The sequence below is a fragment of the Chiloscyllium punctatum genome, chromosome 31, assembly GCF_047496795.1.
Source record: "Chiloscyllium punctatum isolate Juve2018m chromosome 31, sChiPun1.3, whole genome shotgun sequence".
Taxonomy (NCBI): Eukaryota; Metazoa; Chordata; class Chondrichthyes; order Orectolobiformes; family Hemiscylliidae; genus Chiloscyllium; species Chiloscyllium punctatum.
Window position 1 is genome coordinate 66,785,082 of NC_092769.1, and position 14,657 is coordinate 66,799,738.

General features: G+C 48.4%; 1 protein-coding gene across 1 annotated transcript in view; it reads right to left on the reverse strand.

Annotated features, from left to right (window-relative positions):
• The window catches only part of naaladl1 (N-acetylated alpha-linked acidic dipeptidase like 1), a 52,609-nt gene that overhangs the window by 18,586 nt on the left and 19,366 nt on the right, over positions 1-14,657 (reverse strand). Inside the window, exons 7-13 of the mRNA XM_072551236.1 lie at positions 12,760-12,861; positions 10,052-10,137; positions 7,445-7,564; positions 6,166-6,251; positions 5,606-5,669; positions 4,104-4,171; positions 1,438-1,529 (exon numbers count right to left, since the gene is read on the reverse strand). Coding sequence (XP_072407337.1) covers positions 1,438-1,529; positions 4,104-4,171; positions 5,606-5,669; positions 6,166-6,251; positions 7,445-7,564; positions 10,052-10,137; positions 12,760-12,861 — 618 coding nt within the window. The remainder of the gene's footprint in view (positions 1-1,437; positions 1,530-4,103; positions 4,172-5,605; positions 5,670-6,165; positions 6,252-7,444; positions 7,565-10,051; positions 10,138-12,759; positions 12,862-14,657) is intronic.

The following is a 14,657-nucleotide window of genomic DNA, read 5'->3' on the forward strand; positions in this document are numbered from 1 at the left end:
TTCATTCCTAAAGTGCCCTTCAAGATTCTGGACCCAAACCATATTATCCTGCAGCCATTTGTCTATAACTGCTACTGGATCATACTTCTTCATTTCTATTTCCACCTCTGTTTATCTGTTGTTTCAAAAGCGATCTGCATTTAGATTTAGATCCTTTAATTTATCCTTTTATTCTGTTGATAAATTCTAACCTCATCTGCTGATGTATCTCTCTATCCTTCCCTGCCACAATCTGTTTATCATTTCCTGTTTTAGTTCCTTTCTCTTTGGCCTGGATTCCACTTTTTGATTTACCACACTTTCCCAAATTTGGTTCCTTGTTCCCCTATTTCGTTTAAAATCCTCTCCACTTCTTGAGTTATGTGGTAACTTTTGTGGCCCCCCCTGGTTCACCAGTTCAATGACTTTACCTCAATGCTACCACCTTTCTGTGTTAATAAGGGAATAATGACCCTGGAGAATCTCAGCAGGTCTGACAGCATCTGTGGAGCAAGTAACAGTTGGATTAGATTAGATTCCCTACGATGTGGGAACAGGCCCTTTGGCCCAACAAGTCCACACTGACCCTCCGGAGAGTAACCCACCCAATCTGACTAATGCACCTAACACTACAGGCAATTTAGCACGGCCAATCCATCCTAACCTGCACATCTTTGGATTGTGGGAGCAAACCAGAGCACCCGGAGGAAACCCACGCAGACACGGGGAGAATGTGCAAACTCCACACAGACAGTCGCCCGAGGCCAGAATCAAACCTGAGGCCCTGGTGCTGTGAGGCAGCAGTACTAACCACTGAGCCACTGTGCCGCCCTTAGCTATTTCAGGTTCGGTATGATTCCTTCAGAACTGAAAAGGTATAAATAATCCCCTTGTCTTTTGAGGCAGCTTTTCTTCCCCGTCTGCTCTGTTACCTATCATTCATTCAGTCTTTCTTTAGCTCTGTACTGTTACACTACCCTCTGCCACATGGGTATTCCCCCTTCCGTTCCTATCAATTAATTATACCTGCACTGTTAGATTAGATTACTTACAGTGTGGAAACAGGCCCTTCGGCCCAACAAGTCCACACTAACCCACCATACCCCTAACCTAACACTACGGGCAATTTAGCATGGCCAATTCACCTGACCTGCACATCTTTGGACTGTGGGAGGAAACCGGAGCAAACCCACACAGACTCGGGGAGAACGTGCAAACTCCACACAGTCAGTCACCCGAGGCGGGATTTGAACCCGGGTCTCTGGCGCTGTGAAGCAGCAGTGCTAACCACTGTGCCACCGTGCCGCCCAAAGTGCCTGGATGTTGTGTTAGACCTTGGTGTCTCTCTCACCTCACCAATGCAATGGCAGATGAGAAGTTTTATTACCACAACAAGGTTCTGTGTCAAATTCCTTAAGATCATGGGGGTTCTGGTTAGATATCCAGGAGCGAGCTTACTTTGGAATGAGGCCATGGAGAGCACTTGTTCGGTTCGAATGCTTCATCCAGTTTTCATAGACAGACAGGTCACTGTGTCCAGGAGCTGAGACCTAGAAACCCAGAATGATAAGCAGTAAAAGCCCAGTCACAGAACTAGAACGAGACATTGCATCAGGAGCACAGCAACACTCGTCAGTTGCAGGATCTTAAACCTCACAATGAGGCTCGTGGATAGTTCAGTCTTCCTGTCTCCCAACTTGTTGTTGGGCAATAATAGTATTCTTTTTGTCCTCTACCCTTGTTTCTAGTGCACTGACCTATTCACTTCAGGTTTTAAAGATCACATTTAGATGTATGTAACCAAACCTGCGGACAATGCAGTACCCCTCTCTCAGCTCAAAACTAAAACACATCAATGTCCATTTCGGAATGGCAGGCAGTGACCAGTGGGGTACCGCAGGGATCCGTGCTGGGACCGCAGCTTTTTACAATATATGTAAATGATATAGAAGATTTGCTAATGTTAGCAATAACATTAGCAAATTTGCTGATGACACAAAGCTAGGTGGTGGGGTGAAATGTGATGAGGATGTTAGGGGATTACCGGGTGACCTGGACAAGTTAGGTGAGTGGGCAGATGCATGGCAGATGCAGTTTAATGTGGATAAATGTATGGTTATCCACTTTGGTGGCAAGAACAGGAAGGCAGATTACTACCTCAATGGTATCAAATTAGGTAAAGGGGCTGTTCAGAGAGATCTGGGTGTTCTTGTCCACCAGTCAATGAAGGCAAGCATGCAGGTACAGCAGGTCGTGAAGAAGGCTAATAGCATGCTGGCCTTCATAACAAGAGGGATTGAGTATAGAAGCAAAGAGGTGCTTCTGCAGCTGTACAGGGCCCTGGTGAGACCACACCTGGAGTACTGTGTACAGTTCTGGTCTCCAAATTTGAGGAAAGACATTCTGGCTATTGAGGGAGTGCAGCGTAGGTTCACGAGGTCAATTCCTGGAATGGCAGGATTGCCTTACACGGAAAAACTGAAGCGACTGGGCTTGTATACCCTTGAGTTTAGAAGACTGAGAGGGGATCTGATTGAAACGTATAGGATTATGAAAGGACTGGACACTCTGGCAGGAGGGAACATATTTCCGTTGATGGGGGAATGCCGAACCAGAGGACACAACTTAAAAATACGGGGTAGACCATTTAGGACAGAGATGAGGAGAAACTACTTCACCCAGAGAGTGGTGGCTGTGTGGAATGCTCTGCCCCAGAGGGCAGTGGAGGCCCAGTCTCTGGATTCATTTAAGAAAGAATTGGATAGAGCTCTTAAAGATAGTGGAGTCAAGGGGTATGGAGATAAGGCTGGAACAGGATACTGATTAGGAATGATCAGCCATGATCATATTGAATGGCGGTGCAGGCTCGAAGGGCAGAATGGCCTACTCCTGCATCTATTGTCTATTGTCTATTGTCTATTTCTTAACACCATAGTTTGGAAATACAATTCGAACTGGAAGCTCTGTGAGGCTCTGGCCACTTTAAAATTGTTACGGACTTTACCAAACCTCTTCAAGATATATTAAGGAGATAGCCTGGACCATAACGTTTTCACCAGGCATTGCGTTTCAGATGCAATTCGATTGGTTAAACTACCAGTCATGAAGTAAACCACACTTTATTCATACACTATAGTTAAAATACCACAAAAGAGAAAAGAAATTGGAATGATTTAATTCTACTGGAAAACTTAACAGAATAATAGATCACTTAACCACAAAACAGTAACTGTTCCAATATAGTAACATCCCATAAACACACCTTGGCAAAAGGAAATTAATTAAAATAGATCGTCTCACAGGCATTCTCCAGTCCAGGAGAAAAAACATCAAGCGAAAACTCTGAGAGAGAGTAGCAGGAACAGATGTACTGTAGATTCCAAACCCAGCTTCATGACCCCAGCAGCTGCTCCTGCTAAAATAAAACCAAATATCCTGGCTTGGGGGAGCTTGACCACACCCATTCAGGCTGCTTCTATTGTTCCAACTCTAACAAAAAGTCACAATGCCTCACAAGCTCTTTACTGGATTCAGACAGATAGCTTGGCGCCTCTGTCTTAACATGTCTCTTCAAAAAAAACACAAAATCAAAATATACCATTTAAAGCCATAGTATGGCCACAAAAATAAAACCCAACGTTGCAAATAAAGTCATGTGCCTTCATCACAGCCCAGAGCATGGTGAGAATTTGGAACTCATTACGACATCGGCGATAAAATCTACAGCACACAGGGAGACCATTTGGCCCATTGCGCTGTGCTAGCTCTTTGAAAGAACTTTCCAATTCTTCTCAAACTGTGGTCACTGTGGTATTCTTCTGGTCACTGACCCTCCTGCCATTGGAAAAAGCTCCTCCTTGTTTACTCAATTGTACTGATGTGTTCAAGGGGAGGCCGGGGTAAATACGAGGGAAAATGGAATGGAAGGATAGGGTGATGGGGTAAGAGAGGAGGTGTGGAGAAGAAAGTCTAGCACAGGGCAGACGGGCTGAATGGCTCATTTTGAAGCTGTCGATTCTGTGTAATTCCATCACATGGAAGGTGGGAAGGGTCTTTACTCTGGACAGTGGCTGCAGTGGCTGACCAAAGGCAGGTTTCTCAGGTGAGAATTGGACAGTGCCTACCTGCTTAGCTGCGTCAAACACCACACTCTGCACCGCTGGGGACCCACTGGCTCTCAAGGTGGCATTGGCTGTAATCGTTGCAGAGAAAAATCATGATCAATATAAACACCTCATCATTAAAAGAGAGCTTCAGACCATCGCCAGGCGGGTCTTCCTAGTGCTCTCAAAATTCCTGATTCCAGCTGCTATTACTGAACAAGTCAGATCCCAGAGGGAAACCTGGCTTTACAGACCACATGGTTTATTTTTTGCAATTTGTTTACCCTTGAGATCAGTCACTCAACATATTCACAAGAGGCTGCCAATGTACTTTGAGCAAAAGAAAATCATGTTTGTTACACACAAAGGCCAAAAAAGAACCCTGTTCCACCGTTTGAAATGATCTTATCATTTCAGAATCTCAGAAATAAAGATTCCACCCTTTCACCTTCCACAACAACCATACAGATCCTCAAACCCCCACAGAAGGAGCTGTTTCTTGCTCCTTGCTCTGTGGATACAGCTGAATTTTAGTTCCTTTTCAGCAAACGTTTGCATGCACTCTATGCTATTTCTTCACTTCATGAGACCCAGAAGCGAATTGTTAACAAAGCTCACATACTCCTTAACATGCGTTCTTAAACCCATATACTTAACAGCCCGGTCGGATGTTCTCCTCTCTGACATCTTAAAGCCGTCTATTTCTGGGGCTATTCTGTCGACTGCTTCCATGGCGTTGGGCACTTATTTTCTGTTGCCCTCACTGTTTTGGAGATTGCTGCTGATACAGGTCCCTCTCTCGGAATGATCTGATTTTCTCTGTCTGAAACCTGCACATTGCCTTACATCTGGAATCATTCTGTCTATTCACCTCAAAAGTATTTTTAAAAGCATTATTTAAATGCAAGTAAATAAATTTCCAGACAACCTGACGTAAGAATCCAAGAACAAGGAGCAGGAGTAGGCAATTTGAGCCTGTTCCATCATTTATACCATCATGGCTGACCTTACCTTGGCCTCAATTCCACTTTCCTGCCCACTCTCCGTAACACTTTAATTCATTACTAATTTAAAAATGTCTATCATTTGGTTAAATTTATTCAATATCCCAGCATCCACTAGACTCTAGGGTACTTAATCTACAGATTCATGACCCTTTGAGAGAGGTAATTCCTCATTTCTGTTTGAAAGCTGCTACCCCTTATCCCAAATCTATGACCTCTCATTCTGGATACTGTTTGTGGAACTTAAAGCAGATATAGGGAACAAGACAGGAACTGTGAAAATGTGCGTGAGAATTAGGGAAGGCAAATGGGAAACAGGAAGCAAAATCAAGAGAGACAGAGGAAGATTAGAGAAAGAGTGAAAAATAGAGAGAGACAGAGACAGTCAGACACAGACATGAACAGAGAGAGAGAAAGACAGTGAGTCAGAGACTGAGAAACAGAAAGACACACACACACACAAATAGTGAGGGAGAGATAGAGGAAGATAACATGTGACAAACACTCAAGGTTTCTTACCAAACACTGCAATGTCCACGTTGATGTATCCCACAGTCCTCTCAATCAGTTTCTTGTAGTATTCCTAGATCAGGGAGAGAACACAATGGGAAATATGGCCAACAGGCTCCCTCCCACCCTCCCGTGTCCACCACTAGGCAGTGTTGGCCGTGGCTAATTGAGTAGCTATAGGTGATGGATTCAAACCCCAGGCCAGAGACTCCAACATAAATATCTGGGCCAATAATCCAGGATAGTAATCCTGACCAACCTGACTAAAGACAGAGGATCTAGTTCATTATTTCCTGACAGTTTTGTGCACAGGTTGGTTGCCAAATTACGAGAGCACTTTGTGATATGTGAAGCGCCATGGGAGCTCCTGAGGTGGCGAAAGCCAGCCAGGTAAATGCAAAGGTTTGCTCTCAGCATGATGGAATAACTGTGCTCAAAGAATGTGCGATGGGAGCTAGTTGTTCATCCTCACCTCTCGGGGTTTCCCCATTTATTTCAATGCACTGTGAGCACCCAGGGAGCTGAAACAACATGGGGAGACTCCTGACTGCGGATTGTGTCCATCTTACCTCGGTCCATTCTGTGGAGCCGATTAAGCCAAACTCCTCCGCGCCCCAGCTGCCGAAAATGATTGAACGGCGTGGCCGCCATTTGCCTACAACAACAACAGTGAGTAACCATAATGTCCCAGTAAAGGAACAATTAACAAACAAGGGCTGACACTGAGTCACTCAAAGAGATCTGAGACACAGGTGATCAAAACCTTAGTCAAAGAGAACAGTTTAAAGACTACCTGAAAGGAGAAGAGAGATGGAGAGGTTTAGGGTACTGGAACTGATTCCCACATTCTGCTTCCCACCTCCCCTTCAGCTGGTGAATCATTACTATCCCATGTTGAATAACACTTGGAAGAACCACAGAGGATAGCAAGGGTGCAGATTGGACTCTGGATGGGGGACTTAATGTCTGTCACCAAGTATACCTCAGTAGCAGCACAAGTGACTGAGCTGACTGAGTCCTAAAGGACACTGATGCCAGGTTGGGTCTGTGACAGGTAATGAGGGAGCCAACAGGAGAGAAATATCCACTTGAACCTTGTTCTCATCAATTTGCCTGGCACAGATGCATCCGTCCATGGCAGTATTAGTAAGAATGACCACTGCACAGTCCTTGTGGAGATGAAGGCTAGCCTTCGCATTTAGAATTCCCTCTATTGTATTGTGGTGGGGTATCAAGGCATGAGTGTGTGGAGGCTAGACCACAGTTGGCATGTAGTGGGATACTCTCATCCAATGGGCGTGGATGGTAGGCACTGGTTAAAAAAACGAGGGAATTGAGGGGGGAGCAGAGTGAGCTTTGAGAGAGGACCTGTGCAGGATCTAGTGGCCTCCATGTTAACCAGTCTATGAAGGCTTATGCGAAATCAGGGAGTGAAAGGCAGCTGTGAGAAACAGAGAGCATGTTGGAACATATAAACAAGGAATGAGCTTGCTCTGCCATTTTATAAGATCATGGCCAATCAGATTGTGGCTTCAACTTTTCTTTTATCCCTCCATAACCTGTAGCTACTTTGTCAAGCCAAGAAACTTGTGTCCAGATGTGGCAGAGCTCAAAATGCCGGGTTCACCAGATTGTACATGTCATGCCAGCTTTGGTGTGACAGACTCCTTTCCTCAAATGCTAGTACTGGTGAATATACTGTTGTCATCTTGGTGCTATCTGTAACTCCAACTGCCCGAGGCTGTGGTCATACTGCGAGGCTGGGCTAGGCCTGAAGCAGACCTCCCCAGAGGTAAAAGGTCAGTGTACAATGTGACAGGGGAAGATCCCATTCTTCTGGTTACTCACCTTCCTTCACCATCTTGCCCATGACTCTGGTGATTTCCAACATGACCGCAGTGCCACTACTGGGGTCGATAGCACCATGGACCCAACTGTCACGGTGATTGCCATAGATTACATAGCGATCTGAAACAGGAGGATAGTTGAGAAGCAAGGCCACAGAAGACTTAATATTCAATAAGGACACTCACACGGTGCAGAGACAGACGGGTCACAGGGAGTGCTGCACTGTACAAAGGTAGTGCTGAGGGAGTGCCGCACTGTCGGAGGGTCAGTACTGAGGAGTGCCGCACTGTCGGAGGGTCAGTACTGAGGGAGTGCCGCACTGTCAGAGGGTCAGTACTGAGGGAGTGCCGCACTGTCGGAGGGTCAGTACTGAGGGAGCGCCGCACTGTCGGAGGGTCAGTACTGAGGGAGCGCCGCACTGTCGGAGGGTCAGTACTGAGGGAGTGTCGCACTGTCGGAGGGTCAGTACTGAGGGAGTGCTGCACTGTCGAGGGGTCAATACTGAGGGAGTGCTGCACTGTCGGAGGGTCAGTGCTGAGGGAGTGCCGCACTGTCGGAGGGTCAGTACTGAGGGAGCGCCGCAGTGTCGGAGGGTCAGTACTGAGGGAGCGCCGCACTGTCATAGGGTCAGTACTGAGGGAGTGTCGCACTGTCGGAGGGTCAGTACTGAGGGAGTGCTGCACTGTCGAGGGGTCAGTACTGAGGGAGTGCTGCACTGTTGGAGGGTCAGTGCTGAGGGAGTGCTGCAATGTCGGAGGGTCAGTACTGAGGGAGTGCTGTACTGTCGGAGGGTCAGTACTGAGGGAGCTCTGCACTGTTGGAGGGTTGAGCGAGCTCTGCACTGTTGGAGAGTCAGTGCTGATGTAGTGCCACAATGTCAGAGGGTCAGTTCTGAGGGAGCTCTGCACTGTTGGAGGATCAGTTCTGAGGGAGCTCTGCACTGTCGGAGGGTCAGTGCTGAGGGAGCTCTGCACATTTGGAGGATCAATACTGAGGGAACTCTGCACTGTCAGAGGGTCTGCCACACTGTCAGAGGGTCAGTTCTGAGGGAGCTCTGCACTGTTGGGAGGGTCAGTACTGAAGGAACTCTGCATTGTCGGAGGGTCAGTACTGAGGGAGCTCTGCACTGTCAGAGGGTCAGTTCTGAGGGAGCTCTGCACTGTTGGAGGGTCAGTACTGAAGGAACTCTGCACTGTCGGAGGGTCAGTACTGAGGGAGCTCCACACAGTCGGAGGGTCAGTACTGAGGGAGTTCTGCACTGTTGAAGGATCAGTAATGACGGAGTGTTCACTGTTGGATGGTCAGTACTGAGAGAATGTCGCACTCTCGGAGGGTCAGTACTGGGACAGGGGATGTGAATGGGTATTTCTCCTCCTGTCCTGGGATTAAAATTTATCATACCCATCAAAAGTTACAATAAACAGATTGTCTTGCCAGTATCACATTGTTGTTCATGAGAGCTTGCTGCGCAGAAACTGGTGTCCTATTTCTTAGTTTGCAATACTGACGTGGGCTGAGGAGGTGTGGGGTGGAGGGGAGTACAGAGTTGACCAGCCTCCTTCTGTGCCATCAAGGGTCTACGGCTAAACTTCAGAGCAGTAGCCAATTTGCCATGAGGGGTGTTGTGGCTGTGGAAGGAGATATATAAATACAGGATGTTCTTGGCTCCACGGCCTGTCTGACTGATCCATAGCCAGTGCCCTGACTCGAGGAGATCTTTTTAATGTCGTCTGCTCCCAGATACCTGATGAAGGTTTTTCGATGATAGGTTTGATGCTTCAAAACCAGTAGCGAGAGGGTGGGCGGCAGGTGGCGGCGGAGGGGGATATCTGTCCCTTCACCGGATCTTAACCATGCGTGGCACACTGTGTGGCATTTAAAGGCATCTCAATGCCCTGACATTGGGAGGTGGGCACCCCCTGAAGGCCTAAGCCAACCCACATCTCCATCTTTCACAGTGATGCGGGCACTTCCCTCACCTATTCACCTGGCATCAGTCCCCTGTGGCCTTGGTCCCTTGGCGATTGGTGAATCCTCTACACCCCACTCCCTCAACTTGTGGTCCTAAATCCCGGGACAAGATTAGAACGGTGCTGGAAAAGCACAGCAGGTCAGGCAGCATCCAAGGAGAAGGAAAATCGATGTTTCGGGCAAAAGCCCTTCATCGGGAATGAGGCAGGGAGCCTCCGGGGTGGAGAGGTAAATGGGAGCGGGGTGGGGCTGGGGAGAAGGTAGCTAAGAGTACAATAGGTGGATGGAGGTGGGGGTAAAGGTGCTAGGTTGGAGAGGAGGGTGGAGTGGATCGGTGGGAAGGAAGATTAACAGATAGGACAGGTCATGAGGATGGTGCTGAGCTGGCAGGTTGGAACTGGGGTAAGGTGGGGGGAGGGGAAATGAGGAAACTGGTGAAATCCTGTGCAAGTTGGCCTGGGAAGAGCCAGAAGTATGTTTTATTTTATCAGAATTCCCCAAAGAAGGAAATGCAGGACTCCACAGTCTGCAGACAGGACTCCTGTCATCATTTTGCACTTTACACCTCACACTCTTCTCATTGGCAGTGCCCTTCCATGCTAGAAGCAGCCCTGCTGCCCACAGATGCACACTTACCTGGTTCTACACTCCCACGGATAACTCCGATCACATTGTCTGATGGTTTTACCTCCCGCTTGTTGAACACGTTGACTTGTACCTCACTGCAGTCAAAGCAACATGCGGTTAATTTCTGAGAATCTCAAGGTGATGACAGCACAGGAAGAGGCCATTAGCACCTGGGTCTCATCGCAGCTCTCTACTGGATTCACTCTTGACATCCCACTCCCCTGCTGATAATAATACCCGATTCCCCATTTGCAAAGCTTTGATTGAACCTGCCTTGCCCCCAGTCCTAGGCAGCGCATTCCTGAACCCAACCACTTGTTTCATGAAACTGTTGTCAGTCACCCACAATCTGTACCCTCTTCTTTATCCTTCCTCCAGTCGGAACAGTATCTCCTGCTCTCCTCTGTCCCAGACCCCTTATGGTTTTGAACACTTTGATCAAGTCTCCATGCCCCTCTTGAAGGAGAACGCTCCCAACTTCTCCAATCTGTCCATGTCAATGAAAACCCTGACCCTGGGATCATTCTCCTGGGTTTGCTCGACACCCTCTCTGGAACCTTCACATCTTTCTTGAAGTATGGTGTACAGAACTGGACGCAGTACTCCAGTTGCGTCTGAACCACTGTTTTATTCAAGTTTAATATAACCATCTTGCTCTTGTGTTCTAGGCATTCAAATTTGATCGCTTGACACTATCGTGACGGGAGTAAGGTCAAGCAATGTGCAGAGGGCAGGGCAGCTCTGTTCTGCTTGGGGATCACTGAATTTCCTCATTCCTGGGACCATTCTTGTGAATTCTTTATAAACTCTCCCTCACACCTTTCCTGCAGTTTGGTGTCCAGATACTTTATTCCAGCTGAGGCTGATCCAGTGTTTCAGACAAGTTTAACATAACCTTCTTGCCCCTAACGTAAAGCTCAGAGCTGAGTTAGCTACATTTGCAAACTGCCTTGCCGCCTTTAGTGATGTGTGCAAGTGCATCCTCCCCTGCCACACCCCACACATCCCTGAAAGGGTCTGTCAGCTCTTGCAAGTTCTTTCAGAATCGTACCCTTCCTCGCAGTTCTGAATACTCCTACACTGTGTGACACCTGCACAGCATTTAACACAAGAGTTCTTCAATCAACCATCAGCTCTGTATTAGGCCAGAGTGTGCTCTCCTCTTCCTGAAAGGGAGGGATGATGCAAGTCAATGATGCCTTATGCATTAAAATATCCTGATCAGTTTTTCCCCTCCTCTCCCTCTCCCTCTCTGAGTTGGAACTAGTTAGGGATGCAACAATGCAGGCTGGTGCTGAGGGAATGCTGCATTGTCAGGGATGTTGCCTTTTAGTTGGGATGTAATACTGAGACCATACTCAGGAAGATGCAAAAGGTCTCTCGGCCACTCAGGAGTGCAGTGTCCTGAGGCCAATATCGGATCCGATGGAGGGTTGAAATTTACGGCCTCTGTCTGACAGCTCAGGGCCAACCTCAGGCAAGGGAGGACAACAGGAAAAGTAGGATGGTGGTATAGTGGTATTGTCACTGGCCTAGTAAACCACGGGACGTGGGTTCAAACCCCCAAACAACAGTCGTAGAATTTAAATTCAACAAATAAAATCTGAAATTGAAAGATGATAGCTCCTTGACAGTGGAGTCGCAGGTAGATAGGAGAGTGAAGAAGGTGTTTGGTATGCTTTCCCTTATTGGTCAGAGTATTGAGTACAATAGTTGGGAGGTCATGTTGCGGCTGTACAGGACATTGGTTAGGCCACTGTTGGAATATTGTGTGCAATTCTGGTCTCCTTCCTATCAGAAAGATGTTGTGAAACTTGAAAGGGTTCAGAAAGGATTTACGAGGATGTTGCCAGGGTTGGAGGGTTTGAGCTACAGGGAGAAGCTGAACAGGCTGGGGCTGTTTTCCCTGGAGCGTCGGAGGTTGAGGGGTGACCTTATAGAGGTTTATAAAATTATGAGGGGCATGGATAGGATAAATAGGCAAGGTCTTTTCCCTGGGGTGGGGGAGTCCAGAACTAGAGGGCATAGTTTTAGGGTGAGAGGGGAAAGATATAAAAGAGACCTAAGGGGCAACTTTTTCACACAGAGGGTGGTACGGGTATGGAATGAGCTGCCAGAGGAAGTGGTAGAGGTACAATTGCAACATTTAAGAGGTATTTGGATGGGTATATGAATAGGAAGGATTTGGAGGGATATGGGCCAGGTGCTGGCAGGTGGGACTAGATTGGGTTGGGATATCTGGTCGGCATGGACGGGTTGGACCGAAGGGTCTGTTTCCGTGCTGTACATCTCTATGACTCTATCAACGATTCTATGTTTCTCAGTGATAGTGAGCTTGGAAACTTTCATCAGTTGTTGTAAAAACCTATCTGGTTCACTAATGCTCTTTCATGAATGAAATCTGCTGTTCGTACCTGGCCTGGGCCGATGCAGGAATCCAGACCCACAGCAATGTGGTTGACTCCTAACTGCCCTCCGAATTAGCTGAACAAATCACTCAGTTCAAGGGCCAATTAGGGACGGGCAATAAATGCTGGGCCTAACCATTGACACCCACATCCAGTGAAACAATGAGAGAAAACAGGACTATATCCAGTCATGTTGCTTGTGGAGAAACAGATACTGGTTCAAACCGACCTTGCCCAGTTAAATCTCCAATGGCAGCATTCAGGTAAGCATTAGCAAACTCATCGATCTCTGCACCAAAGCAAGCTAACCTGTTTACAAAGGAGCTCTTGTTGTGGAAGCCAGGTCCCAGGTGGTATCTGCAGCCAAGGGCTCCCTGCCAGCTTTCAGGAGCTTCATCTCCAGCCAATCCGCTGGAAGAAATGAAGGAGCATTCAACGTCAGATTGGCCAACAGGGTGAATGATGTCAGCTGGAGCATGCCAATCATTGAAGCCAACAATCAAGAGTCTCATGGGATATCTCTGTGATGCAAGAATATCGCCCCATAATTTTGCTAAATCCAACTTATTACCCTTGATCCCACCTCCTTCCCTCCCTTCCCATTTGATACCCTCTCCCTTTCCCCGTGATCCCTGTCACCTTCCCCACTTGATCCCCCATCATTTTCCCCATTTGTTCCCTGGTCACCTTCCCCACTTGTTCCCCCATCACCTTCCCCACTTGTTTCCCCATCACCTTCCCCATTCGTTGCCCATCACCTTCCCCACTTGTTCTCCCATCACCTTCCCCACTTGTTCCCCCATCACCTTCCCCACCTGCTCCCCCATCACCTTCCCCACTTGTTCCCCCATCACCTTCCCCACTTGTTCCCCCATCACCTTCCCCACTTGTTCCCCCATCACCTTCCCCACTTGTTCCCCCATCACCTTCCCCACTTGTTCCCCCATCACCTTCCCCACCTGCTCCCCCATCACCTTCCTCACTTGTTCCCCCATCACCTTCCCCACTTGTTCCCCCATCACCTTCCCCACTTGTTCCCCCATCACCTTCCCCATTTGTTGCCCATCACCTTCCCCACTTATTCACCCATCACCTTCCCCACTTGTTCCCCCATCACCTTCCCCACTTGTTCCCCATCACCTTCCCCACTTGTTCACCCATCACCTTCCCCATGTGTTCCCCCATCACCTTCCCCATGTGTACCCCTATCACTTTCCCCACTTGCTCCCCCATCACCTTCCCCACTTGTTCCCCCATCACCTTCCCCATTTGTTGCCCATCACCTTACCCACTTATTCACCCATCACCTTCCCCATTTGTTGCCCATCACCTTCCCCACTTATTCACCCATCACCTTCCCCACTTGTTCCCCCATCACCTTCCCCACTTATTCACCCATCACCTTCCCCATGTGTTCCCCCATCACCTTCCCCATTTGTTGCCCATCACCTTCCCCACTTGTTCACCCATCACCTTCCCCATTTGTTGCCCATCACCTTCCCCACTTATTCACCCATCACCTTCCCCACTTGTTCCCCCATCACCTTCCCCATTTGTTTCCCCCTCACCTTCCCCATGTGTTCCCCCATCACCTTCCCCACTTGTTCCCCCTCACCTTCCCCACTTGTTCCCCCATCACCTTCCCCACTTGTTCACCCATCACCTTCCCCATTTGTTGCCCATCACCTTCCCCATGTGTTCCCCCATCACCTTCCCCATGTGTTCCCCCATCACCTTCCCCACTTGTTCCCCATCACCTTCCCCACTTGTTCCCCATCACCTTCCCCACTTGTTCCCCCATCACCTTCCCCATGTGTTCCCCCATCACCTTCCCCACTTGTTCCCCCATCACCTTCCCCACTTGTTCCCCCATCACCTTCCCCATGTGTTCTCCCATCACCTTCCCCGCTTGTTCCCCCATCACTTTCCCCACTTGTTCCCCATCACCTTCCCCACTTGTTCCCCCATCACCTTCCCCATGTGTTCCCCATCACCTTCCCCACTTGTTCCCCCATCAGCTTCCCCACTTGTTCCCCATCACCTTCCCCACTTGTTCCCCCATCACCTTCCCCACTTGTTCCCCATCACCTTCCCCACTTGTTCCCCCATCACCTTCCCCACTTGTTCACCCATCACCTTCCCCACTTGTTCCCCCATCACCTTCCCCACTTGTTCCCCATCACCTTCCCCACTTGTTTCCCCATCAC